This window comes from Terrapene carolina, unplaced genomic scaffold (genome assembly GCF_002925995.2).
Source record: "Terrapene carolina triunguis isolate 2854851 unplaced genomic scaffold, T_m_triunguis-2.0 Scaffold96, whole genome shotgun sequence".
Taxonomy (NCBI): Eukaryota; Metazoa; Chordata; order Testudines; family Emydidae; genus Terrapene; species Terrapene triunguis.
This window is the reverse complement of record NW_020664447.1, coordinates 32156031-32181858: the sequence shown is the minus strand read 5'-3', so window position 1 is coordinate 32181858 and position 25828 is coordinate 32156031. Positions and strand designations below refer to the sequence as shown.

The 25828-nt window shown below is 42.0% G+C and overlaps 1 protein-coding gene across 6 annotated transcripts in view; it reads right to left on the bottom strand.

The window, feature by feature from the left end:
- Positions 1 to 25828, bottom strand: part of FUT8 (fucosyltransferase 8) — a 270218-nt gene that overhangs the window by 12353 nt on the left and 232037 nt on the right. For all 6 annotated transcript variants that reach the window (XM_024210899.2, XM_024210895.2, XM_024210897.2 and 3 more), the window contains one exon: positions 1978 to 2224. In XM_024210899.2, coding sequence (XP_024066667.1) covers positions 1978 to 2224 — 247 coding nt within the window. The remainder of the gene's footprint in view (positions 1 to 1977; positions 2225 to 25828) is intronic.

Genomic DNA, 25828 nt, shown 5'->3' with positions numbered 1-25828 from the left:
ATAAACATTTTTGCCCCATTATGGTGTTCAGATGAGCCTTAAAATGAACCACTAAATAAAATGAAAAAGGATTAAAAATCAATAGTGTCTACAGACAAATATTCACCAAATGTGAAATTACTAATTGCAAAGTCTGAAATATTCCAGGAACCACAGGACATATTAGATTTGTTATGTAGCACCATGGGAGGTAACTTCCATCCTGCCCTTGAAAACAGAATATAATTATTATTTTTGGAGGCCAAATGCTAATACGTTCCACATCTGTCAGAGTGGAATCTTAGAGATATAGTTCTGCAAACCTCTCCAAGTCTCTGCTACTGAGTAGGCTGAGGCTGACCTTCCTTTGATCTTTTCTACATACACCCAGCAGGTTTTATTTAGTTGCACAGTGTACAATTTAAATTTCTTCAGGAAAACTATATATGAGCTGTCAGGACTAACAGTATTACATTTTCTCTGGTCTGCAAAGGAAATATATTTTTAAGATATGCTTGTCCCCTCCTACCTTTTACTAAGTCAAAACACTGCCAAGTAATTCCAATTTTCTGTATAGTGCTCCAAGCATTTCTCTTTTGGGTTTTAAATGGAACCTTATTTGTCCTCAACAGAACTGCATCAATTGTAACACCTTTTAGGATTTGTCAGATACTTCCATTAAAAATCTATGGACATTATATTCCAAACAAGTGATCTATACTATTACAAACAAATGGCTTCAGATACTGTTCAGGAATTCAAGGAGATTAAAACCAACAGATGTGGCATGAAAAGGTACATTCATTGCCCTCAGATGGACTAGTTAGTTTACTCCACAACAGACAATACACCTCTACCCCTATATAACGCGACCTGATATAACACGAATTCGGATATAACGCGGTAAAGCAGCGCTCCGGGGGGCCGGGGCTGCGCACTCCGGCGGATCAAAGCAAGTTCGATATAACACAGTTTCACCTACAACACGGTAAGATTTTTTGGCTCCCGGGGACAGCGTTATATCGGGGTAGAGGTGTATTTCTTTTCTTCCTCAATATTTTAAAAGATCATGTATTTACAGGTTTCCTGGCAGCTGGCTATGCAGTCTGCATGTCAAGTCTGATGGGAAAATCTAGAAGGAGCAATGCAGGGGCAAGGAGAAATTTCAGCTATTAGCATAGGTGTAACAAAGCATGCTTGTCCTTTAAGGTCAGGTGCATCCTAGCACACCTGCTACAGGGCCATAACTCTTTAAGAGCAGACATGCTGGTACTTCTAGTCTCCAGGAAGTCTGCTGAAACCAAAGCCTCCTCGGAGATGAAGCAGGTTATAAAAGTCAAGCTATGGTATTAATGGGAGAAAGACATGGAGTCTCTCTCCTGGATGACCTGAAGGAAAACAGGCGTGGTTTTTAGGTCTCTCTTGGCAAGGGCCTGGGGAAGGAGCTTGAGTGACCTAGGGTCAGAAACCAATGAGCAGGCCAGGGTTTGCCTTCAACTGGTGAGAACCCCTAGAGCCAAGAGGAGCAAAGAAGACTATTCAGACCCTAGTGAGAAGGCTATAAAGGACATCTGTAGTCAAGGGGTAGAAGAAATGTCGTGAAACCTGATAAAAGGGAGGGAAAAATTATTTGCTGGTCCTAGCAGAAGGGCTGTGGACACCTAAGTAGAAGTCATAGATGGGACGATTATAGGAATATAGATTTGACTGTAAATTATTGTCATATAATTTGTATATTAATAAACCAGACCACAGAATTGGAGATATCTTTAAATTCTATTTGTATGAGGGTAGGAGAGAACTGATGCTCAGCTGTGCACCTAACATCATAGAAGTAAGCAACTGTAATACAGTGTAAAATGATTGATGTGAGATTTCTAAATATGTGGAGTCTGGTTTTGTATCTATCATATTTTGCAAATTTATTTATAGTTAACATTTACGATGTGCAATAACACATGTACAATTTCTAGGCTAACACCAAAATAAAATTCCTACCCAATAACTGGATGCTTGAAACCAAGTTTCCTTGTTGCTTCTTCGATTTCCTTTTCTAGCCATGGTTGTGGGCGAATCAAATATTTGACAAACTGCGAGACCCACCACACTGCAGGATCCCCATGGACGCGAATTAGTCTATCAGCCAGGTCTTCTGGGACAGCCAATGGCAAATAAGGTGGTCGTGGGTGTAGGCTGTCAACGATGGGAAGTTCCACCACCTGAACATTCTTATCATTTGCCTCACCTGTACCAGAATACAAATAGGATGAACCAAGTGTTTCAGTTCAATAACAATCTAAATATGAGATATACGAGAATATGTAACATTCCAGGTGGATCACCAGAGCAGCATTTTCAACTTGTTAACAATGAGGCTAATGAACCCCCTTTCTATTTTTGTTGAAACTTTATTTATAATAATGGATTAATATTATGCCATTTTTGTGCTTGTAACAACCTATGCCACCAGTATGCCTCTTCATTATTATTAGGTGGATTATATATACAATAGACCAGAGGTTCTCGAACTGTGGTGGTCTGCGAGCTCCATTCAGGTGGTCCACAGATAGTTCCCTTTAAGGTGCGTGCCTGGGTGACCATGCACAAGAGAACAAAGGGCCATCCACCTAATTAGTGGAGCCGTGCAGGTGTGGCTCCACTAATTAGGTGCTGGACCCTGGAGAAGACATGCATGTAAGGTGAGGTGGTGGCCTTGGGGGAATAGAGTGTAGGTGGGAGGGGGCAGTGGGGTGAGAAGGGGGAGTGGGGGAATTTGGGACAGGCAAGGCTGCGGCAGCCAGAGAAAGAGCCAACTTTCCCCAGCTCCAGGGCTGTGGCTGCCAGGGAGAGATGACCCTCCTTCCCAGCCTTTGTGGCTGCTGTGGCGGGGGAGAGAGGGAGAGACCCCCCTCCTTCCCAGCCCCAGCTTGGGATCTGCCATGGTGGGGAAGAGAGGGCACATCCATCACATTAGAATAGTAAGACTACTGATATTAAAATATGAGTTGTATGCTTTTATTTGTAGAACAAAAAACGTTAATTATTATTAAGCATTTTTTTTATATAATGCTTTTATCCAAAGCACTTTACAATAGTTAGCTAACGGTACAAACAATATTTTGGAAAGATCATTAAGTGGTCTGCTACGACCATCAACAATTTTCAAGTGGCCCGTGAAAAAAAAAGTTTGAGAACCACTGCAATAGATCAACAAACCCTCTTAAAATATCACTACTGTGCATCTAGGTCTACTTGGACATTCCTTACAATTCTGAATGCTCAGAATGAAGTTGAGTGTTTAAAAATAAATCAAAAACATTATTTCACACAGCAAGAACTGGATGACAGAAAAATGCAACCACAAGTTCCTGCAGTGTTTCAATATGGGGACAGCTCTCAATGTAGGTCACTTATCAAACTTTTCCATATACTATTATTTAAAGTTTATATTACAGTCAAACCCAGAAGCCCCAGTCATGATTGTAGCTCTGTTGAGTTAGTTGCTGTACAGAGGTAGGAGAGAGGGAGATAATCAAATGCACATTGTATATACATGCATGAATTTGCCTTTTAAATATTAATTATAACAGAATTGGTTTGTACACACACTGGGTTGCACCACTGACAGCTAAATGCCAGGGCAAAACCAGAGATATTTTAGATCTCGGGCACCACTATTAGGACAAAACTATTAGGACAAAACTAATTCCAAAAAAAGAATAAAAATGTCCATATTTCTGGTGTTCCCAGAGCTCATCTCACATGCTGAACATAAGCAATGATGATCAGACAATTAGAAGCATCGGAATACAATACTATACCGTTTAATTTTTAAACAATGAAATATTTAGATATGTATTTCTAGTGGGTTGAACAACTCACAAAAGATGTTGTGATTGTCTGCAATGGATGCCAGTGCAGCACAGTGAGAGCTGACCACTGGACCACTAAAGACAGAATGCATTATGAGTGGCTCAGAGGATAAGTATATTTTCAATTTAAGCCATCAGAAACAAACATGGTAAAATATTTTTTCTGTACTAAGAATAAAGTATTCTATGAAGGTTTGAAGTTAAAATGATCTGAGAATAGTTGTCAGCTATCAAGAAGGCTAATTGGCTGACAAAATCTATTTGGTGTAAGTACGAATAATGAACCTGTGTCTTATTCAGTAAAAGGGGCAATAAGAAAATTCCCGTAGTTGCAACTGTTCTGTGTGTATGTAAAATTCATTTCAGTACACTTGTAAAACAAAGCCCATGAAACATGACATTTATTGCATGATTAAAAGGCAAGCTGCAAGAATTTTTTCACTGGTACTGTAGAGTACATCAAAGCTGGCAGTCAAAGTTCAGGAATAATAGCAATAACCTCTATGAGATGTAGAACTTTAATTAGGAGCTGGTTGGTTAAGGTGAGGTTATTTTAAATTAATGTTTTCTGGAAAGAAGCCTACAAGTTATGTAGCTGCAAATAATTATTACTCATGACTTTTAGAGATGAACCTGTATCTTCTTAGGATATGAGTCTCATACTGTATAGAATTAATTTAACTTGTATCTGATAAAGTTATTGAACTGATAATTGAAAATAGAATGATAACTTATGGCTTGCTACAGTAGGAGGGTTTTGCCAGTAGTTATACTGGTTTAGCTAAACTAGCAAATTGTCCTAGTGTAGATGCAATTATATTACTATAACTGGGCTTATACCCATATACCTTATGCTAGTTTGATGCCATTATAAATCAGTGTTTCACCCTCACCTGTAACACTGTGTTCAGTACTGGTCACCCCATCTTTAAAAGGATTTCGCAGAAGTAAATGGGGTTCAAAAATGAGCTCTTATATGAAAAGAGACTGAAAAGATCAGTAACAGTTCACTATTATAAAATATACAAAATATTGAATTTTGAATGATATTGAGCAGGTGGATCTCAAAATACAAGAACAAGGGGACATTAAATAAGATTGAAAGGTGGCAAATGGAAAACTGATAGAAGGAAATACTTTTTCTCATAATACAAAATTAGATCCTGAAACTCACTGTCATTATAATAGTAATTTTTTTAAAAAAGTTTAAAAAAGGCTATGAAACCTCATGCTTCAATCTCTATTGAGGTTAGGAGACTAACAAAAGAGTGTTGTCCTCAAAACAGTGCTGAAGTGCATTTTAAAAATAGTACAGCCTTATACAGGCACTCTGCAGAGCAGTGAATTGAACCTGGAAACACACTATAGTTTTCAGACTATGACTTTCTGGTGTACTGACAGTTGAGTGCAATACCCCTCTCACATTCCATCACCACTACTACTGAGCTCTCTCTATAACATTTCCAATCAGTTTTCTCTGAGAGGTCAGAAATGACTCTTCAGACAAAGATGCCATCAGGGAACCCATTCTGGTGGTAATGCAGAAGCAGCACTTCAGAGAGATCAGAAGAGGAAGGGCTACAAGATGTGTCCACAATCATTAACATCTACTCAGTTCCCAAGGAATTTGACCTCTCCCCTCCCCATTTCTTCCTCTTACAAACCATTTTAACTTTTTGTTCAATGTATATATTGTGGCTAGGCATCTCCCTCGCTTCAGGGGGCTCAGCGTTTCCCTCTCCAGCGGTGGGGGCCTGGAGTAAATCAGTCCCACTCCACAGAGTTTTTAATTTCTCATTCAGGTTTTATTTTTCAATATTTACAAAGTGGGCTTCTGGGTAGGCCCAAGGAGTACTCTTCAGCCAAACAAAAAGAAGCAAATTCATAACACGGGTCTGGATTTCTGAAATGGGAGTGGTCTGGTGCTGGAGGGTTGGTGCAAGCTCCTCACACATCTTGATGAAGGCCTGCTTCCTCACTCTGAAGTTCTGCACCCACTAGTCATCATCCCAGGTTTCCAAGATTATGTGGTCCCACCACACCACACTGGTTCTCTGGGACCAGAAATGGTGGTCCACCCATGGGCATACCATTGTAATCTCAGCACTTGACTCATCTGTTCCTTGGGACCACAGTGGATTTTCATTCCATCTCTGGATCAGCCACCTTCACCATCTCAAAGTTTTCTGGACCAATTCCATCCTGTATCCAGTAATGTACTGCATGAACATTTGTCCCGCAAGTGCTAGCAGACCCACATAATCATATATTTGCTGCGTGTCTCCAGTATTGTTTGGCAGAATGGAGAGATGAATGGGAGCTGCAGTTGCCAAATGCGTGAAGGTGATGTATAGTACCAGCAACATGCAGCAAGGTGGTTGCCAGAGCATCTCCTATGACACACAGGACTCTGATACCACCCCTGAAATGGTAGTGCTAAATGTCACATACTGAAAAATGGGATGTGTGGACATGGGTATGTGCCTGTGTACAACCTATACTGATGCCCAGCTAAGCAATGAGGACACTTGTCACAGATATGGGATACATGTGCTAGCAGTACACAGACAAGTACCCAGGGAAGTGTGCAAGTGTAGACATATAATCTTAGACATGTTAATTTTAGTTACAGAAACACCTTTTGAGTTGGTGAGAAGTGAAACAAGAAGCTGGATAGACTTTCTCAAGGTTTAATCTACTTATAATAACCAAAGGGGAAATTGCTGGAAAGATGATAGGCTCAGTAAAATGAATTCCGTCACCTTCACAAGGAATGTAAGATGTACTTGCAGCACCCTACACATTCTTGTTAAGCTAGAATGCACATGAATTCCTAGTTCCTGGAAGCACAAGTTCCAAGATAGGGAATCCTGTGCAAATGGGATCCTTGAATAATTTTTTTTAAAACTTAGAATGCTGTATGGAACATTGGACAAATCCTTCACATGTGTTATAGTCTAACATGTAACATACCATAATATAAATTATTTTCCTGATATAGAGTGAGTAATGTATGTACAAGAAAACCCAATTGTAAATTCTCACTTGAGCAGTGCTTTTTTGCAAGAGGCAATGCACATAACCAACTGCAAAACTAAAATTTAATAAATTAGGTCATTATTATTTCAGTAGTCAGTTTTCAAAATGCAATCTTTTATTAATGGCTTATGTGTTATCAGGGCCGGCTCTAGGTTTTTTGCCGCCCCAAGCAAAAAAAATGTTGGCCGCCCCCCACCCCAGCCCTGGGCCCTCACCCCTGCCGCCCCAGCGCTGGGCTCACCCCACCTGCGCTGACTCCGCCCGCTCCCCCCTCACCTCCAGCCGGTCTGGCGCTGGCAGGGTCGGGGTAAGCAGCGGGGCTTCCAGGCTGCACCTCAGCCCAGGGTCCCTCCAGCCAGGGCTCCCGCCTCCAGGACCGGCCAGGACCCGGGACGACAGAGGCGGGGGACCGCCCCGGCAGGGGGCTGAAGAGCCGGGGCAGGGTAGCCCCAGAGAGAGCGGAGCCCCAGAGAGCGGGACGCAGGCCCCGCACGGCAGCGCCCCGCCCTCTATGGCCCCGCTGCTGCTTCTGGCCGCCCTGCCGCAGTCTCTGGCCAGCTCGAGCCACTTCGCCCAGCCCCGGCTGCGGCGCTGGGGGGGCGGCCGCCCTGCGGCATCTGCAGGCGACTCCGTGTGCCCCGAGGGGCAGCCCCCAGTCCGAGTGTCCCCCGCTAGGAGCCTGCCTGGCCCAGCCACAAGGTGCGGGGGCTGCTCCCCGACGCAAACCGCAGCGGCCCCTGGGCGACGCGCTGCTGCTGCCAGGGCCGGCTCTAGGCTTTTGCCACCCGAAGCAAAAAAAAAAAGACGGCCAGAATGCTGCCCTTGAAAATGTGCCGCACCAAGCATGTGCTTGGTTTGCTGGTGCCTAGAGCCGGCCCTGTGTGTTATGTCGTTTTAGGTTTTTCTACGGTTAGGCAAAATACATAAGCCAACTAATTCAGAATCATAGCTCTTTGCCTGAAACATTCCTCCATGAAATCATCAGAACAACTTGAAGAAAAATAAAATGGAGGAATGTGCAGAATTGGTATCCTGTTGATAACATTCTATTTTAAATTTCTCTCTTCCATCATCGAGGGTGATGAAAGAGACACTAGCTGTTGTTTTTTATTCAATTTTTAAAAAATCATTTGGCAGATAGACTCAGCAAAACAAAATGGTGTAATGAGGGAGAAGATACTCCTCTGTGTGAGGAACAGATAGACACTGGAGCAGGTGGCAGTTCTATTGCCCATCCTACTTATCACCAGATGCTTCAAGTGTGATTTATAGTATTGCCTGCAAGTGTATAGTAGTGTTTATATTTAAAAAAATGGTCACAATGCATCAACATTGTGACTCCTGGGCTGGGAACAAGAAAACCCACCTATGACCACAACCCCATAGTTCTACACCAAAACTTTTTTTCCTTCCCTTTCCATGATGGTAGAAAGTTGGTGTGCACAGGGGATGGATAAATATTTTTGTTGTATGTGAAACTGGTGGCAGGATTTAGGGCCAAATGCATCAGATGGTTAGTTGTCTGTGACCCTCCCCCAAACTGGTATGGAAAAAGTCTCAACATCCATCTACCACCTGTATACACTGTGTAGGGAGATGTAGGATTAATTCCCTAACGTTTAATTGTTCTACAGTTATGAAATTCAAGGCCAAATTCTTACACTATTATAGTAGAGATTAAATTTAGCCCTTTGAATATACCACAAACCCTGTGCAGAAATTTTACAGGTGAGTCAAATACGCTAAGATTTTTTTTATGTTACATACTATACTCCTGAGGAAATTCTGCACCCAAAATTAAAAATTCTGCACACAATATTTTAAAATTCTGCAAATTTTATTCATCAAAATAACAGAGTATAATCATACCATTTTCAATTATTTGCTGACAAGTATTTTGAAATAAATTACCAAAATAATTGAAAATGGTATGATTACATTGTTATTGTGTTTGTGTTATTTTGACAAAATATGCAGAACTTTGCAGAATTTAAAATTTTTTGACAAAGAATTCCCTCAAGCGTACCTGGGTTCTGTGTGGCACAATCTGGATGTGGGCAGCTTAGTGGGAGGCCTGCAGGGGGGAGAAATCTGGATGCATGGGGGTTTAGTGTGGGGTTCTGGGTGCAGGGGGAATGGGACTCTGCAGGGGAGTCCAGGTGAAGGTGGTTAGGGCTCAGTGGGAAGGAGTGGGGCTTAGTGGGTCACAGTGCAGCTAGTTGGAGCTCAGTGGGGTAGGAGTCTGGGGGGCTCCTGAGGCAGGGGGTGAGACTCAGTGGGGGGGGGGAAGTTCAGGGGGATTGGAGGAGTGGGTTCTGGGTGCGGGGGACTCCTAATTTGGGTGGGGAGTTTCATGCAGGGGGTGTTTCCAGGTGCAGAGAGGGGTCACAGTATGGGGAGTTGCTTCCCCTGATTGCATCACCAGGACCCTGAATCCAACCCTTCCCACCCCCCGCACCCAGATCCCCCACCCCACTGAGCCTAACCCCCTCACATCCTAGGGTTACCATATGTCTGGATTTTCCCGGACATGTCCGGCTTTTTGGTCCTCAAATCCCCATCCGGGGGGAATTGCCAAAAAGCCGTACATGTCCGGGAAAATGCCGGCATCCCTGCCCCAGTCCCCTGCTTACCTGAGCGGCTCCGGCAGGCTGCGAGCTGCAGGCGGATTCCCCGCTGCGGCGGGGCTGCTGCTGCTCCCCCAAGACACCTCAGCTCTGTGCAGCTGAAGCCGAGCTGCCCGAGCGCCACCGGCTTCACGGTTTGCCGGGCAGCCCCCAGACCTCCAGACCCTGCACCCCTGGCCGAGCGCTTCCCCTCCCGGGCTCCGGCTGCGCAGCGGGTCTGGAGGTCTGCCCGGGAAACCATGAAGCTGGTAGCGCTCGGGCAGCTGTTTCACGTGGCTAGGAGGGAGGAGGGGGAATGCAGGGCGCTCAGGGGAGGGGGCGGAATTGGGGCGGGGCTGGGCGGAGTTGGGGTGGGGCCGGGGGCGGGGCCAGGGCCCCGTGGAGTGTCCTCTTTTTTAAAACCTTAAATATGGTAACCCTACCACACCCAGACCCTCTCCCACCTAGTCCTCCCCTCCCCCAGAGCTTCCTGCAGCCAGGGGAAGTTTCTGGGGGTTGATCTGATCCAGCTCTGGCTGCTTTGTGCAGGGAAGGGGAAGGAGGAGGGGGAGGGAGAACTCCATCTCCATCCTCCTCCCTTCCCCCAAGCTGGGACTAATGTCCTTGGGTGCCCTGGGACATCCCCAGACCCCGCTCCTGCAAGTGATTTACCTCTCCCCTGGTTGCCTGAACAGAACATCTGAACTGCCAGAAGGGGTGAGTGAGCACCGGTGCAGCTTCTCTTTGCTTCCCCAGAGAAACCATTTTCTGCAAGGAAGCAAAGGGAATCTCCGGGGAGGGGACATTTTTCTACTGGGCCGCAGTGGCACAGATTTTCTCCAAGAGTAATAGTCAAAACTTCTGCTAGGCAGTATTTTTCCTAGGAGATCCTCAGTATCCAACTTGGAGTCCTAAAGATCCCTTCCACCCTGAAGAGATCATAACGCGGCAAACCATCCTTCTGGCTGAGGACTGAGTATTGGAGCTGTCAGTATTAGTCAATCTTCCAAAGATGGTGCTGTCAATCCCACCTCCTTTTGCCATTGAGAACAAGAGATTGGAAACTGGCTCTACAGCACTGGTCAGGAGAAAAGCAATAGTGTGAAGTAATGTCCCCAATAGGCAATTTTTGTTACAAATCTGGAACTGACCTCTTGTTCATTTTCAACAGATTGGTTTCAATAACTTTCATGTAATTCTAAGTAAAGTGTGATTTTATTTTAGTTGATTGAAGAAATAGGATTCAAATATCATATCCTGAGTTTTCTCTCACTGACCCCACCAGCAATGACCACCTTCCCCAATGCAGGGATGCAGGATATATTAGAGAATAGGATTTTCATTCATTGCTTCTATTGGAGCAGCCAATTTCCAATGTAGACCCCAGCTGACTTTCTGTATACAGTACTTACACTATGCTATGCTTAGAAACCATCAATAGGTTCTTCTTGTGCCATGTAGAGTTAAATCTGCTCAGAATGCTACTGGTCCTGAATTGTGTGGGGAGCAAGAGTCCCAAGATGGGTCCTACAGTAGAGAATTCACACCTCAGCCAAGCCAATGGGCAGCCAGAGTCTTTTGAAAAGATTGAGCCAAATTGTTTGCTGATATAAATTGGTGTAACTCCAACTGAAGTCAATGGAGTTGTACCAGTTTACACCAGCAGATAATTTGATTAATGAATTATTTGTATTTGAAAGAAAATATAACTGACAAATTGCATTGTTAAAAATTACAGTGTCACAATATGTTTAGATTCATAGACTCTAGGACTGGAAGGGACCTCGAGAGGTCATCGAGTCCAGTCCCCTGCCCGCATGGCAGGACCAAATACTGTCTAGACCATCCCTGATAGACATTTATCTAACCTACTCTTAAATATTTCCAGAGATGGAGATTCCACAACCTCCCTAGGCAGTTTATTCCAATGTTTAAACACCCTGACAATTAGGAACTTTTTCCTAATATCCAACCTAAACCTCCCTTGCTGCAGTTTAAGCCCATTGCTTCTTGTTCTATCCTTAGAGGCTAAGATGAACAAGTTTTCTCCCACCTCCTTATGACACCCTTTTAGATACCTGAAAACTGCTATTATGTTGGGGGGGAGGGATAGCTCAGTGGTTTGAGCATTAGGTCTGCTAAACCCAGGGTTGTGAGCTCAATCCTTGAGGGGGCCATTTAGGGAACTGGGGTAAAAATCTGTCTGGGGATTGGTCCTGCTTTGAGCAGGGGGTTGGACTAGATGATCTCCTGAGGTCCCTTCCAACCCTGATATTCTATGATTCTATGTCCCCTCTCAGTCTTCTCTTTTCCAAACTAAACAAACCCAATTCTTTCAGCCTTCCTTCATAGGTCATGTTCTCTAGACCTTTAATCATTCTTGTTGCTCTTCTCTGGACCCTCTCCAATTTCTCCACTTCTTTCTTGAAATGCGGTGCCCAGAACTGGACACAATACTCCAGCTGAGGCCTAACCAGTGCAGAGTAGAGCGGAAGAATGACTTCTCGTGTCTTGCTTACAACACACCTGTTTATGCATCCCAGAATCACGTTTGCTTTTTTTGTAACAGCATCACACTGTTGACTCATATTTAGCTTGTGGTCCACTATAACCCCTAGATCCCTTTCTGCCATACTCCTTCCTAGACAGTCTCTTCCCATTCTGTATGTGTGAAACTGATTGTTCCTTCCTAAGTGGAGCACTTTGCATTTGTCTTTATTAAACTTCATCCTGTTTACCTCAGACCATTTCTCTAATTTGTCCAGATCATTTTGAATTTTGACCCTATCCTCCAAAGCAGTTGCAATCCCTCCCAGTTTGGTATCATCTGAAAACTTAATAAGCGTACTTTCTATGCCAATATCTAAATCGTTGATGAAGATATTGAACAGAGCCGGTCCCAAAACAGACCCCTGCGGAACCAAACTAATATTTAAAGAAACTTGCAAATCAATGGGTTAGCAATTAAGGGGATCCAGCTGAAACCAGGAAGTTATACAATTAATTCTGCACAAGCCTTGCAAGAATATGCCACAGAGGAAATCTCTAAATAAAACTTGATTTGCAATCCGTAATGCCTTGTGAGAGCATGATTCTGACAGGTGTTTAGTATCTGAAATGGCCATTGGCATCAATAGAAGTAACAGTTGCTCAGCATCTCTCCAAAAAGACTCCCATTATATTAAAAAGAAATGTATGGGGGAAAAAATCAGATTTTTGAATCTGTGTAAGGAAAACCATGAAAAATGCTGATTCAATGATTTCCTGTCCTAATAGATGGCAACTATTAGGTAAAACTTAACAGATTGGCTAAATGACCATTTCAACAACAGTGTACTTTCATAAATATTTACTCAACACTGAATATATCACATCCTAATATGGAGGGGAATGCCTGTAATAGAAATCCTACATGTTCATTACCTTATTAGATTATTAGGAAAAGTAACATAACTCCACAGAGTAGGCACTGGAAATAACCCATGATGTTTTGATACTTTGATTGCCATTTGGACATTAAAAAAAGCACTGTCAATATGCTTGATTATGAATAAAGAGTGGGATAGACTGCCTCTGCCCAGAGGAGTTTATAATCCAATTCAGAGATAGATGAAACAGTTCAGATTACAGCATAATACACCAGAAGGCAGTTCAGTGTCAAGTGGTGGGAATCCATTCTGAGAGATCAACGTTGAAGGGATTTTGATAAGTGACTCTTGCACTGTAGCCAATAGTGTTGGCAAAAAATTCAATGAAAAATATTGTATATTGTCCTAAAAGTTGGATAGCATATGCTCCATTATTCTTGATGAAGGCAATGGGTGGCTTATCTATAACAAGCGAATCAGGCAGAAGTGCCCGAAGATCCAGGAATGGAATATTTAAAAATGATGTCACACAGGCCAACATTAATTCAGTAAGGCACTTAGCACATGCTTAACTTTAAGTGCATTAGTAGTCTCACTGAACTCAGTTGGACTACTCAGGTGCTTCAAGGGCATAGCTGGATCAGAGCCTAAATGGCTAAGTCGCTCTCCATTTCCACACCACACAGTCTTTTCACAAAGAGCAATGAACTGAAACTTTTAACCCTAAAAATGAATATAGTGCTCCGAGCACGAGGACATACTCCAAGCAGAGGGTCAAGATAAGAGAAAACATGATTTGGGTTCCACTGTTGGAACTATATGCACTGACAGCAGATAGGAACAAGAATTGCCATAAAAGATCAGACCACATCAATTCCAGCTTCCTGTCTCTGATAGTGGCTACATACATAAGAAATATATATCTACTTATTATTGGAGAAACACAAATTGGGCAATTATGGAATAATCTTCCAATTAGGAAGTTTATTTCTAACATCGTCAGTTGGAGTTTGACTTATACAATGAGGCATGAGAATTTATATCCCTTCCAAACATGAGAGTTTTTGCATATAATCCTATCAAATATATTAATGGATATTCTCATTAGCCAAATAAGTATTCAATCCTTTTTTAATTGTTTAACCTTTTGGTTCCAATTATATTTTGTGGCAATGAGTTCCACAGACTAAATTGAGTGTTGTGTAAAAAAAAAAAGTTTTCCTTTTATCAGTTTAAAAATTGATGACATTCAGTTTCATTAACTTTCCCCTTGTTCCTGTATTCTTAGAAAAGTAAAGTAGGAGCTCCCAAATTACCTTGTTTGTACACTCATTATTTTGTACAGCTTTATCATGTCACCTCTTATTTATCTGATCTCTAATTTAAAAAGTCAGAATCTTTTCATCTCTCTTCATATGAAAGTTTTACTGTGCCTCTAACCATTCTTACCATCTGTCCCTAAGTCCTCTATATATCTACTATACTTTTTGAGATAAAATATCGAACACAGTATTGCAGGTGAGGATTTACCATTGATTTACATGAAGGCTTTTGAACATTTTAAGTATTATTTTTTATTCCGTTCTTTATGAATGCCAACATTTTACTTTTTTGACTGTTGCTTCACATTGAGCAGAGGTCTTGTCCATAGTTACATTGTCTTCCTCCTGAGTTGTTACAGTTAATTTAGAAATCCAGTTAGTTGTATGCATAGGTCAAATTTTTCCTTTCGGTGTGCATTATTTCGTTATTGTTTCATCGGCCATTTCATTGCCCATTTATCTAGCTTTGTTATGTATTTTAAGTTCCTTACAGTCTGGGTTAACCTAAATAATTTTGTGTCATTTGAAATTTTGCTACCTCACCGCTTATCTCCTTCTCAACAGCATTAATAAACACATTTTAAAAAAACAGTCCTAGTACAGAACTTTGTGGTGCCTAACTCTTAACTTTTTGCCATGATGAAAATTGCTAATTTATTCTTACCTTTGTTTTCTGTATCCTAGCCAGCTTCTAATCCATGACAGAACTTTGCCTCTTACCACATGACTACTTGGTTTCCTCTTGTAAGGGACTTTGTCAAAAGCTTTGAGAATCCATGTATATTATGACTCTCCTTTTTTCATTATTTTGGTGATTTGTCCAAATAATTATAAGGGATTAGTGATGCATAGTTTTTATTTGCAGAAGAAATTCTGGTCCCTTTATATCATATTATGATAAGCTATGTGTTTTATAATGCTATCTTTAAATTATTGTTTTAACCAACTTACCTGGTACTTAAGTAAAATATGATTTTGCTACTCTGTAATGCCCTTATCTTCCTTAACTGCTTATTTTATTCACTGGTAGCCCAGAGGACTTACTGATCCTCTCAAAGAATTTATTCTAGTATACTTAGAGAACTTTCTTGTTATTTGTTTTTATTCTCTTTGGCTACTGGCTTTTCAAATTCCATTTTAGTCCTCTTAATTTAATTCTTATGTGTAGTAAGCTGCAGTTTATGCTCTTTTCTACTGACTTCATTTAAGGATGAAGGATATCAATTTGGCTCAAATAACCTCTTGAATATTGTCATTTAGCCATACTGTTTCACTTCCTGACACTTGACCATCGGTTGAGAGCTCTACTCAGTTAAGTTCTTCAGTTAGCTGAGCACTCACTAATTTGCATGGCAAAATTTCAACTCCCTTTCAAGTAACAATGAATGTAGGTAGTTGAGTGTTAATTGAAAAGTCTGTTTTAGCACTCTTTTCACTTTCTCAATATTTGTAAGTACAGCACCTTGGAGTACTTTTGCTGGAAGTTTTCTTAACAGTATGGTATGCTGCTTTGGATTTCCATAAGAACAACATTAATATTGCATTAATCTGGGTTTTGATTTAGTTTTAGGGGTTTTTTGGTTAGAAATACAACCAAAATATATTCCATCTGATAAGGCTTTCTGTGAGCTGAATGAGCAGCTGTCACCTTCCATATGAATCTCATCACAGCTCTACTTAAGTAACAACCAAAAAAACTATTATTCCCTGTTTGAAGCCTTAACTCAACAGAGTGCAGAGCTCTAAATTTAATCACATGAACACAGCACAGTGTTAAGAATGTTGTTAAGAATTAGCATATCGCACAGTAAAAGTGATTGTGCTGAATTCTCTCAAGACACTTTACTATCTTGCTGACAACTACACATGTATTGCAAAGACAACTGGTTCATGGTTTACTGACCTCAATGATATTCTGATAGATCTCTTTAGAGACCAGACAACAAAAAAAATGACTAGTGGAAATTATGCATTATCTTTGTGAGCTATGCAGCTTCATAAGTACCAAATAGCTTAGAAGAAACAAAAATAAGCATGTTTTCTTTTCTTCATGCAAAAGAACATGTCCCACAATTGCTCTTAATGCTTTTGAAACTATTATTATTATGGAGGCACCTGATAGTGACTTCATAATTAGGACTGAGTTCTAAAATCAGTTTACAATAAGGTAGAAATTCCTGTTTTTCTCTAAAACTAAATGGCCAATTGGGTGAAATCTTACATATAGTTAGTATCTACCTTCTGAATTTTCTATGTATTTTTGCTGGGTTTCTCTTCAGAAATGTTTTATTAGGAAGTCTTTGAAATTGGGCTTTGACTGAACTGTTAGTGACAATCCTATGTTTTATTGTTGACCAATATATTTATAAACATTATCTACACAAAAATTGGTGGATCCTGAATAAATCTGGTGCAATGTGCAGCTTTTTAAAATGGATTTAAAATCATTTTAATTTGTTAGTCAAGTTATAATAAAGTTTATGTGCTGTATAGCTGATGGGGTCAGATATGGACATAACACTTGGGCCATATGCATATAAAATCATTTAAAGAAGGAACGTAAAGGGATGATGGGGGGGGAAGTCAAGTTGCTGGCACAAAAAGTGTTCATGCATAGCTGCTGTCAGATAAAAACTTCTGTCAGCAGCTGTATTTGTACTACACGCTGTATGTGTGAGGTCACGCCGCAGGAAGGATGCCATTTTGCGCTACAAAATGGAGTCCTCTGCAAAGTGTGACCTCGTACATATGGTGTGTGCGAGGTCACGCTATATGAGCAAAATGGTGTCCTCCCTGCATTGTGACCTTGCATGCACTGTACATAAGAGATAATGCTGTGTGGAGCACACCAGGGATTGATGCAACCCCATCTGCTCATGGAACGACCTCACTTGGGTTCATGACCCAAAGTTTGGGAATTGTTGCTGTACTAGTAATGGTTCAGGCCTACAATGAATTGAAGGAACCTCCTGTGTAGGGTTACCATATGTCCGGATTTTCCTGGACATGTCCGGCTTTTTGGTCCGCAAATCCCCGTCTGGGAGGAATTTCCAAAAAGCAGTACGTGTCCGGGAAAATAGGGAGGCATGGTAAGGGGACCGTCTCCTCCCCGGACTCCAACTTTCCCAGCTCCCGCTGCTCTCCCCAGCGCAGCAGCAGCCGGAGCCCGGGAGGAGGCGGCTGCGAGCTCGGATGCCGCCGCCGGCCGGCGCCCCTCGGCCGGAACCGGGACCCGAGCCAAGCCGGGCCAGAGCCGCTGGGACCGGGGCTGGGGGTGCTCGGCTGCCAGCTGGCGCTGCTCGGCCAGGGCCGGGGCCGGGCCGGAGCCAGTGGGGCCAGGGGTGCTCGGCCGGCGGGCGGGCCAGAGCCGCTCGGCCGGAACCGGGGTCGGAGCCGCAGGGACCGGGGCTGGGGGAGCTTGGCCGCTGGCCGGGGCCGGGCCAGAGCCACTCGGCTGGAACCTGGGCCCGAGCCGAGCCGGGCCGGAGCGACCAGGGCTGGGGGTGCTCGGCTGCCGACCGGCGCCGCTAGGCCAGGGCCGGGGCCGCTCAGCCGGGGCCAGCGCCCCAGGGCCGGAGCCGAGCCGCCGAGGCCAGAGCCTCTTGGCTGGCCACAGGAGGGAGCCGCTTGGCCGGGGGGGCCGGACTGGGCCGCGCCTCCTCGTGCCCCCCACCCCCCCAGCTTACCTGCTGCCTGCCTGCCTGTTTCAGGCTTCCCGCGAGCATTTGATTCGCGGGAAGCAGGGGAGGGGGAGGAGCAGGGGGGCTGAGCGTTCAGTGGAGGGGGCGGAGTTGAGGCGGGGACTTTGGGGAAGGGGTGGAGTTGGGGTGGGGCCGGGGCCCCTTGGAGTGTCCTCTTTTTCCAGGACTGTAATATGGTAACCCTACTCCTGTGTGCAGGCTGGATGCCTACTTGGAAATAAGTGTCCTTTAAATTGAGACCCGTGAACCAGTCATCTGTGTTTAGGAAGGGGATTATAGAGGCCAGGGTGATCATTTTGAAGCTCAGGTGGAAGATGAAGACATTTAGCTGTCTGAGATTTAATATGGGCCGCCAGCCTCCTTTGTTTCTTGGGGATGAGAAAATATCTTGAGTAGAATCCTTTTCCCATGTGCTGAAGTCGTACTGGTTCTATGGCTCCCAGATGCAGCAGGGAGTCTAATTCTTGTCAGAGAAACAACTTGTGACAACGGTCCCTGAAGATGGAGGAGGAAGGGAATTTTGTGGGGTGAGGGGGATAGAGAGGAACTCTAATGTATAACTTGTAATGATAATCCAAAAAACCCATCCATCTGATGTTACATGGTGCCATGCCAAGGAAAACTGAGCTAGGCAACCCCAAACAGGGTGTAGGAGTTCTGTGCAGGTGGATGTGCAGGGAGACTGATTCTTGGCTCTGGAAAGTCCCATTGTGAAAAGGGTTTCTCTGTCCCCCTCTCCCAACAAAATGAAGAGGTTCTGCTTACTATGCCACATCCTTTGGAATTTCCTAGGAGGCCCGTAAGCCCTTTGAGGGTAAACTGGTTGAGGCGCTGGTCATTGCCCGTAAAACTGAGGCTTAAGAGATTTCCTCTATGGTACCAAGATACAGCTATCTAGAGAGTTGCTCTCAAGTCTTTGAAAGTACATAATGATTCATCAGTTTTCTCACTGAATAGGTTATTTCCCTCAAAAGGCAGATAACAGTGGATTGGACTTCTTTGGCAAATCCAGAAGATTGGAGGCACAAAGCCCATCTCAGTAGGTTTTTGGTGTTTTTTTCCCCTTTTAATGTTATACAACACACACATCCATCCATCAAGGCAATTAACATATATTTTCCTTTGTATGCAATTGGTAACTTTACTTCGAGTGGCTGCACTTAAAGGTTTTTTTCCATTTTGAGAGAGATGACGAGTTTCAGTGGTATCCCTCATTTTAAGTACAGAGAATCTCTCTAAAACTGGTAGACTCTTTCAGTATGGAACAGTATGGAACACATTTTAAAATAGTGTGACCAATCTATAGAACACTTTATAAGAAAGCTAAACAAGTCTTCTTCTTACCACCTAGCTCTTCCCCAGTCTATCACTAACAGAATCAAAAATTATCTTTAATGAATGCTAATCCTTTATCAAGAATGGCTTCAATGTAATTCCTCATATCTATTAAAGGGGCATCAGTCATCCACTTAGGCCTATATAAATAGCTTGATCTGTTTCTACTGCAATAATGCAGACTTCACATTTCATTACAGCCTGACAGGGCACAGAGATTTATTTCATGCTGAACTTATTAAAATACAAATGGATTCAGTCCAAGTGTCAACATGCTAGATTTCAGGTGGCATTGTGAGCTTTGTGTTGGAGGGGGTGATAAGAATATATTTAAAATTTTAATACAATAAAACAAAAAGCCCGAAGGCAAACATGCTACTGCATAAAACTATGACAAAACAAAGCTAGCTACAAGAAAGTTGCATTTCCTGTGATTATGACAGCATTCTCTTTATGAAATATACATAATTTTAACTCGGATAGAAATATGACACTTACCATACTTGCTGAGAGAAATGAATAGCCATTATTAATGACTTTGCATATGTAACTTTTTTCTGAAAATAAATTTTATGCTCATAAAAGTTACCTATACCAAGGGAAACACATCTCTGCCTTTTCTTTTCTAGCTATTCTATTTCTAACATTCCTATCACCTAAGAATCTAGGAAACAAAACAGAGAGGGATAGCTCAGTGGTTTGAGCATTAGCCTGCTAAACCCAGGGTTGTGAGTTCAATCCTTGAGGGGGCCACTTAGGAAGATCTAGGGCAAAATCAGTGTTTGGTCCTGCTAGTGAAGGCAGGGGGCTGGACTCGATGACCTTTCACGGTTCCTTCCAGTTCTATGACATAGAAACAAGGAAAACAATTTGATTGCTGTATTGTAGTCCTCTCAGATGAAGTGGAAAATTTTTACACACACAGAGAGCACAAATACGTAGTAGAAGATGCACACAGTCAATACTGTTACAATGGATTTAAAACTGTATTGAAAAGGAAAGGACTACATCACTTGAATACTGAGACTCCACCATTTTTAAAATGTTCATGCTAAGATCATCTTCATGGCCTGTTTTCTGACCATGTTACCTTCATTTTGGAGTCCTTCCTGTAGCTTCCTTAACCCTACTGTACATATTCAGGTTTCTTTCTTGTCCTCATCCTCAAGACCTTTACACTTCTGTTCCATCCTTTTTCTCAGCTCTTGTATCTTATTGTGTGGCCCTACAGCCCCATCAACTATACTGGTCACAATCACTTGTTTATTGTCCATATCCTCCTCGAGTGTCTTCACTCTTTCTTCTATGCCATTCCATATGCATCGAACATGGTCTCTTTGAACTAAACTGTAAGGCCAACAGAATGCCTAACAGAATGTTAGGAACCATTAGGAAAGGAATAGATAATAAGACAGAAAATATCACAATGCCACTATATAAATACATGGTATGCCTACACCTTGAATACTGCTTGCAGTTCTGGTTGCCTCATCTCAAAAAACATATATTAGAATTGAAAAAAGTACAGAGAAAGACAACAAAAATGATTGGGGGATGGAATGGCTTCCAGATGAAAAGAGATTAAAAAACTGGGACTGTTTAGCATAGAAAAGACAGGATTGAGGGGAAATACGATAAAAGTCTATAAAATCATGAAGGCTGTGGAATAAGTAAATAAGAAAGTGTTATTTACCCCTTCACATAATACAAGAAGTAGGGATCACCCAATGACATTAATAGGCAGTAAGTTTAAAACAAACACAAGGAAGTACTTCTTCACATAATGCAGAGTCAATCTATAGAACTCATTGCCGGGAGATTTTGTGAAGCCCAAAACTACAACTGGGTTCAAAAAAGAATTAGGTAAGTTCATGGAGGATAGGTCCATCAATAGCTATTAGCCAAGATTGTCAGGGACATGACCCCATGCTCTGGGTGTCCCTAAACTTCTGACTGCCAGAAGCTGGGACTGGATGACAGCGGATGGATCACTTGATAAATTGCCCTGTTCTTTTCATGCCCTCTGAAACATCTGGCACTGCCCACTGTCGGAAGACAGAACACTGGGCTAGATGGATCATTGTCTAACCCAGTGTGGCCATTCTTATATTTTTACTGGTCCTCGTTCAAGATGCTCCTCAAGACTCATTTCTACAATGATGCCTACAATAAAATGCAAACTAATCCATGGTTAGGCAGGTGGGTCAGCAGGAATTACTTCTATCATTAATATTTTTGTCTATTATATTTTAAAACTCAACAAACAAAAAGGTTAAATGACTTTAAACTATCTCACTGTCTACACAGCTAATCTATATAACCGTATGTGCCCAACATTGTCACCCTCATCCTTCCTGTCCCCTTGTTTTGTTATTCCATCTTGTTTTGTCTTTTCTTAAATTAAGCTGTAAACTTTTCAGGGCAGAAACTATCTCTTATTACACTATTTGTCTGTACAACACACGACACAATGAGGCCTCAATGAGCTACTATAAGACAAATAATATAAAAATTAGGGCTGTCGATTAATTATAGTTAATTTACATGACTAACTCAAAAAAAGTAATCGTGATTAAAAAAATTAATTGCAATTAATCACAGTTTTAATCGCACTGTTAAACAATAGAATACCAACTGAAATGTATTTAATATTTTGGAGATTTTTCTACATATTCAAATATATTGATTTCCATTACAACAGAGAATACAAAGTGTACAGTACTCACTTTATATTATTTTTATTACAAATATTTGCACTTTAAAAATGATCAACAAAAGAAATAGTATTTTTCAATTCACCTCATACAAGTACCATAGTGCAATCTCTTTATCATGAAAGCACAATTTACAAATGTAGATTTTTTTTTGTTACATTGTTTTGTTTTTGAGCTTATGTAAAACATTAGAGCCTATAAGTCCACTCGGCCCTACTTCTTGTTCAGTCAATCGCCAAGACAAATAAGTTTGTTTACATTTACAGGAGATAATGCTGCCCTCTTCTTATTTACAATGTCACCCGATAGTGAGAACAGGCGTTCACATGTCCCTTTTGCAGCCAGGATTGCAAGGTATTTACGTGCCAGATATGCTAAACATTTGTATGCCCCTTCATGCTTTGGCCACCATTCCAGAGGACATGCTGCCATGCTGATGATGCACATTAAAAAAATAATGAATTAATTAAATTTCAGAGGGGTAGCCATGTTAGTCTGGATCTGTAAAAAGCAACAAAGAGTCCTGTGGCACCTTATAGACTAACAGATGTATTGGAGCATAAGCTTTCGTGGGTGAATACCCACTTTGTCAGACGCATCTGATGAAGTGGGCATTCACCCACGAAAGCTTATGCTCCAATACGTCTGTTAGTCTATAAGGTGCCAAGGGACTCCTTGTTGTTAATTAAATTTGTGACTGAACTCCTTGGGGGAGTTCTCCTACTCTGTGTTTTACTCACATTCTGCCACATATTTCATGTTATAGTAGTCTTGGATGATGACCCAGCATGTTGTTAGTTTTAAGAACACTTTCACTGCAGATTTGACAAAATGCAAAGATGGTACCAATGTGAGATTTCTAAAGATAGACACAGCACTCGACCCAAGATTTAAGAATCTGAAGTACCTTCCAAAATCTGATTGGGATGGGATGGGGCGCATGCTTTCAGAAGTCTTAGGCTACGTCTTCACTACAGGGGGGGTCGATTTAAGATACGCAAATTCAGCTACGCGAATAGCCTAGCTGAATTCGACATATCGCAGCCGACTTACCCCGCTGTAGGGACAGTGGCAAAATCGACCTCTGCGACTTCCTGTCGACGGCGCTTACTCCCACCTTCGCTGGTGGAGTAAGAGCGTCGATTCGGGGATCGATTGTCGCGTCCCGACGAGACGCAATAATTCGATCCCCGAGAGGTCGATTTCTACCCGCCGATTCAGGCGGGTAGTGTAGACCTAGCCTTAAAAGAACAACACTCCGATGCAGAAACTACAGAATCCGAACCACCAAAAAAGAAAATCAATCTTATGCTGGTGGCATCTGACTCAGATGATGAAAATGAACATGTGTTGGTCTGCACTGCTTTGGATCGTTATCGAGCAGAACCCATCATCAGCATGGACGCATGTCCCTTGGAATGGTGGTTGAAGCATGAAGGGACATATGACTCTTTAGTGCATCTGGCATGTAAATATCTTGCAATGCTGGTTACAAGAGTGCCATGCTTGTTCTCACTTTCAGGTGACATTGTAAACAAGAGGCGGGCAGCATTATCGCCTGCAAATGTAAACAAACTTATTTGTCTGAGTGATTGGCTGAACAAGAAGTAGGACTGAGTGAACTTGTAGGCTCTTAAGTTGTACATTGTTTTATTTTTGAATGCAGTTATTTTTTGTACATAATTCTACATCTCTAAATTCAACTTTCATGATGAAGGGATTGCACTACAGTACTTGTATTAAGTGAATTGAAAAATACTATTTCTTTTATTTTTACAGTGCAAATATTTGTAATAAAAATAAATATAAAGTGAGTACGGTACACTTTGTATTCTGTGTTATAATTGAAATTAATATATTTAAAAATGTAGAAAACATCCAAAAATATTGATATAAATGGTGTTCTATTTTGTTTAACAGCGCGATTAATCGCAATTCATCTTTTTAATCGCATGATTAATCACAAATAATTTTTTTAATCGCACGATAAATTGTGATCAATTTTTTTAATCATTTGACACCCCTAAAAAAATTATAACTATCTGGGTCGGTAGTAATTTTTGTGTTATATTTGTGTAGTTCCAAAAATGGAGCCAAATTGTAAAAGAATTAGTTCATTTCCCTTTTCTCAGTCATTTCATTTATCCATTATCTAGGTGTCTTCTATTTTGAAACAAAGCAATGGAACATAGGAGTTCCTCCTTTTCCCAGTAAACCACTAAAGAACATCTTCCATTTTTATTGGTCAGCTAAATTTTAATAGCAGGCACATCACTGACACAAAAGAGAGTAAAGGCAACTTGGCCCTAGAAATGTCATGTAGTTTAAGATTTAGGTCTATAATCTACATATCTTTGGTCTTTAAAGGACCACTGGGTTTCCACATTCCCTACAGTCTATCCACCACAGATTTATTGTCAGGAGAGAGTGAGGTACCATTGCTACTTTGTAATGATTTACTTTTATTGTCACACAAAAAGATGTCGCCACCTACAGGTCTGTCGCATCTTACGCGCATTTAACATGCGCGATTTCAGCTTTACACGGTCGGCAAAAACAAAAAAAACAAAAAACAAAAAGAGAAAAATAACAATTTTAATACACTGTACTTGTAGTCCACCCGCCATTCAACTCAATGTAATTTTGACTATACACGGTTTTCACTTTATGTGCTAACCGCAGAACGGAACCCCCGCGTAAGTTGAGACTCTCCTGTATTGCCATTTTAATACCTCAGTTCAAAACTACTTCTAGTTTATTCCCACTGACTCACAAAACTACCTCTATTTGGATTTGATTATTCTTTCTTAACTCTAAAGTGTAGTGTACCTGAAGTTTAAAAGTGAGAATGCGAGCACATCTGTATTAAAAGACAGCCTCTAATGCCTTACTAATGAACAATGAAAAGTCACAGCAGTTAACCTGAGATTACAATTTTATTCACAAGATAACCTATCAGTGGCACTAAGAAAAAAAGGTTTATAGAAATATTTTCAAAGGGCACTGAAGTATCTTTTTAAGTTTGGTTTGGTAGAGATCCTCCATTTCGAGAACTTGCTCCCCACAAAAATAAGATTAAGCTTGAACTTGGCTACTTTTAGAAAGAAGTACAGGTCTCTGCTCATGTCTTCACAGCTGATTAAATCACTATCTTCTAAATGACTGCAAGGAAGCATGGTGCTTGTTCTCTCTTAAGATCCTGAATGCATCAATCTTACTTTTTTAAGGTACCTATTGTGACAGACCCAGACCAGTGGGGTACAGGAGTTTGGTAGAGGGCAAATATACTGGTCACTGGATGAGTAATTTTCTGTTCCCTGAGTGACCAGAGCAGGGGCTGTACTAGAGTAATCAGGAATCTGCTAGAACCAGTTAAGGCAGGCAGGCTAATTAGGACACCTGGAGCCAATTAAGAAGAAGCTTCTTGAATCAATTAAGGCAGGCTAATCAGGGCACCTGGGTTTTAAAAAGGAGCTCACTTCAGTTAGTGGTGGGAGTGTGAGGAGCTGGGAGCAAGAGGTGCAAGAAGCTGAGAGTGAGAGGGTATGCTGCTGGAGGACTGAGGAGCACAAGTGTTATCAGACACCAGGAGGAAGGTCCTGTGGTGAGAATAAGGAAGGTGTTTGGAGGAGGCCATGGGGAAGTAGCCCAGGGAGTTGTAGCTGTCATGCAGCTGTTACAGGAGACACTATAGACAGCTGCAGTCCACAGTGCCCTGGGCTGGAACCCGGAGTAGAGGGCGGGCCCGGGTTCCCCCCAAACCTCCCAATTGACCTGGACTGTGGGTTCTTCCAGAGGGGAAGGTCTCTGGGCTGTTCCCCAACCCACATGGTGAATCTCTGAGTCAAGAAAATCCGCCAATAAGCGCAGGACCCACCAAGATAGAGGAGGA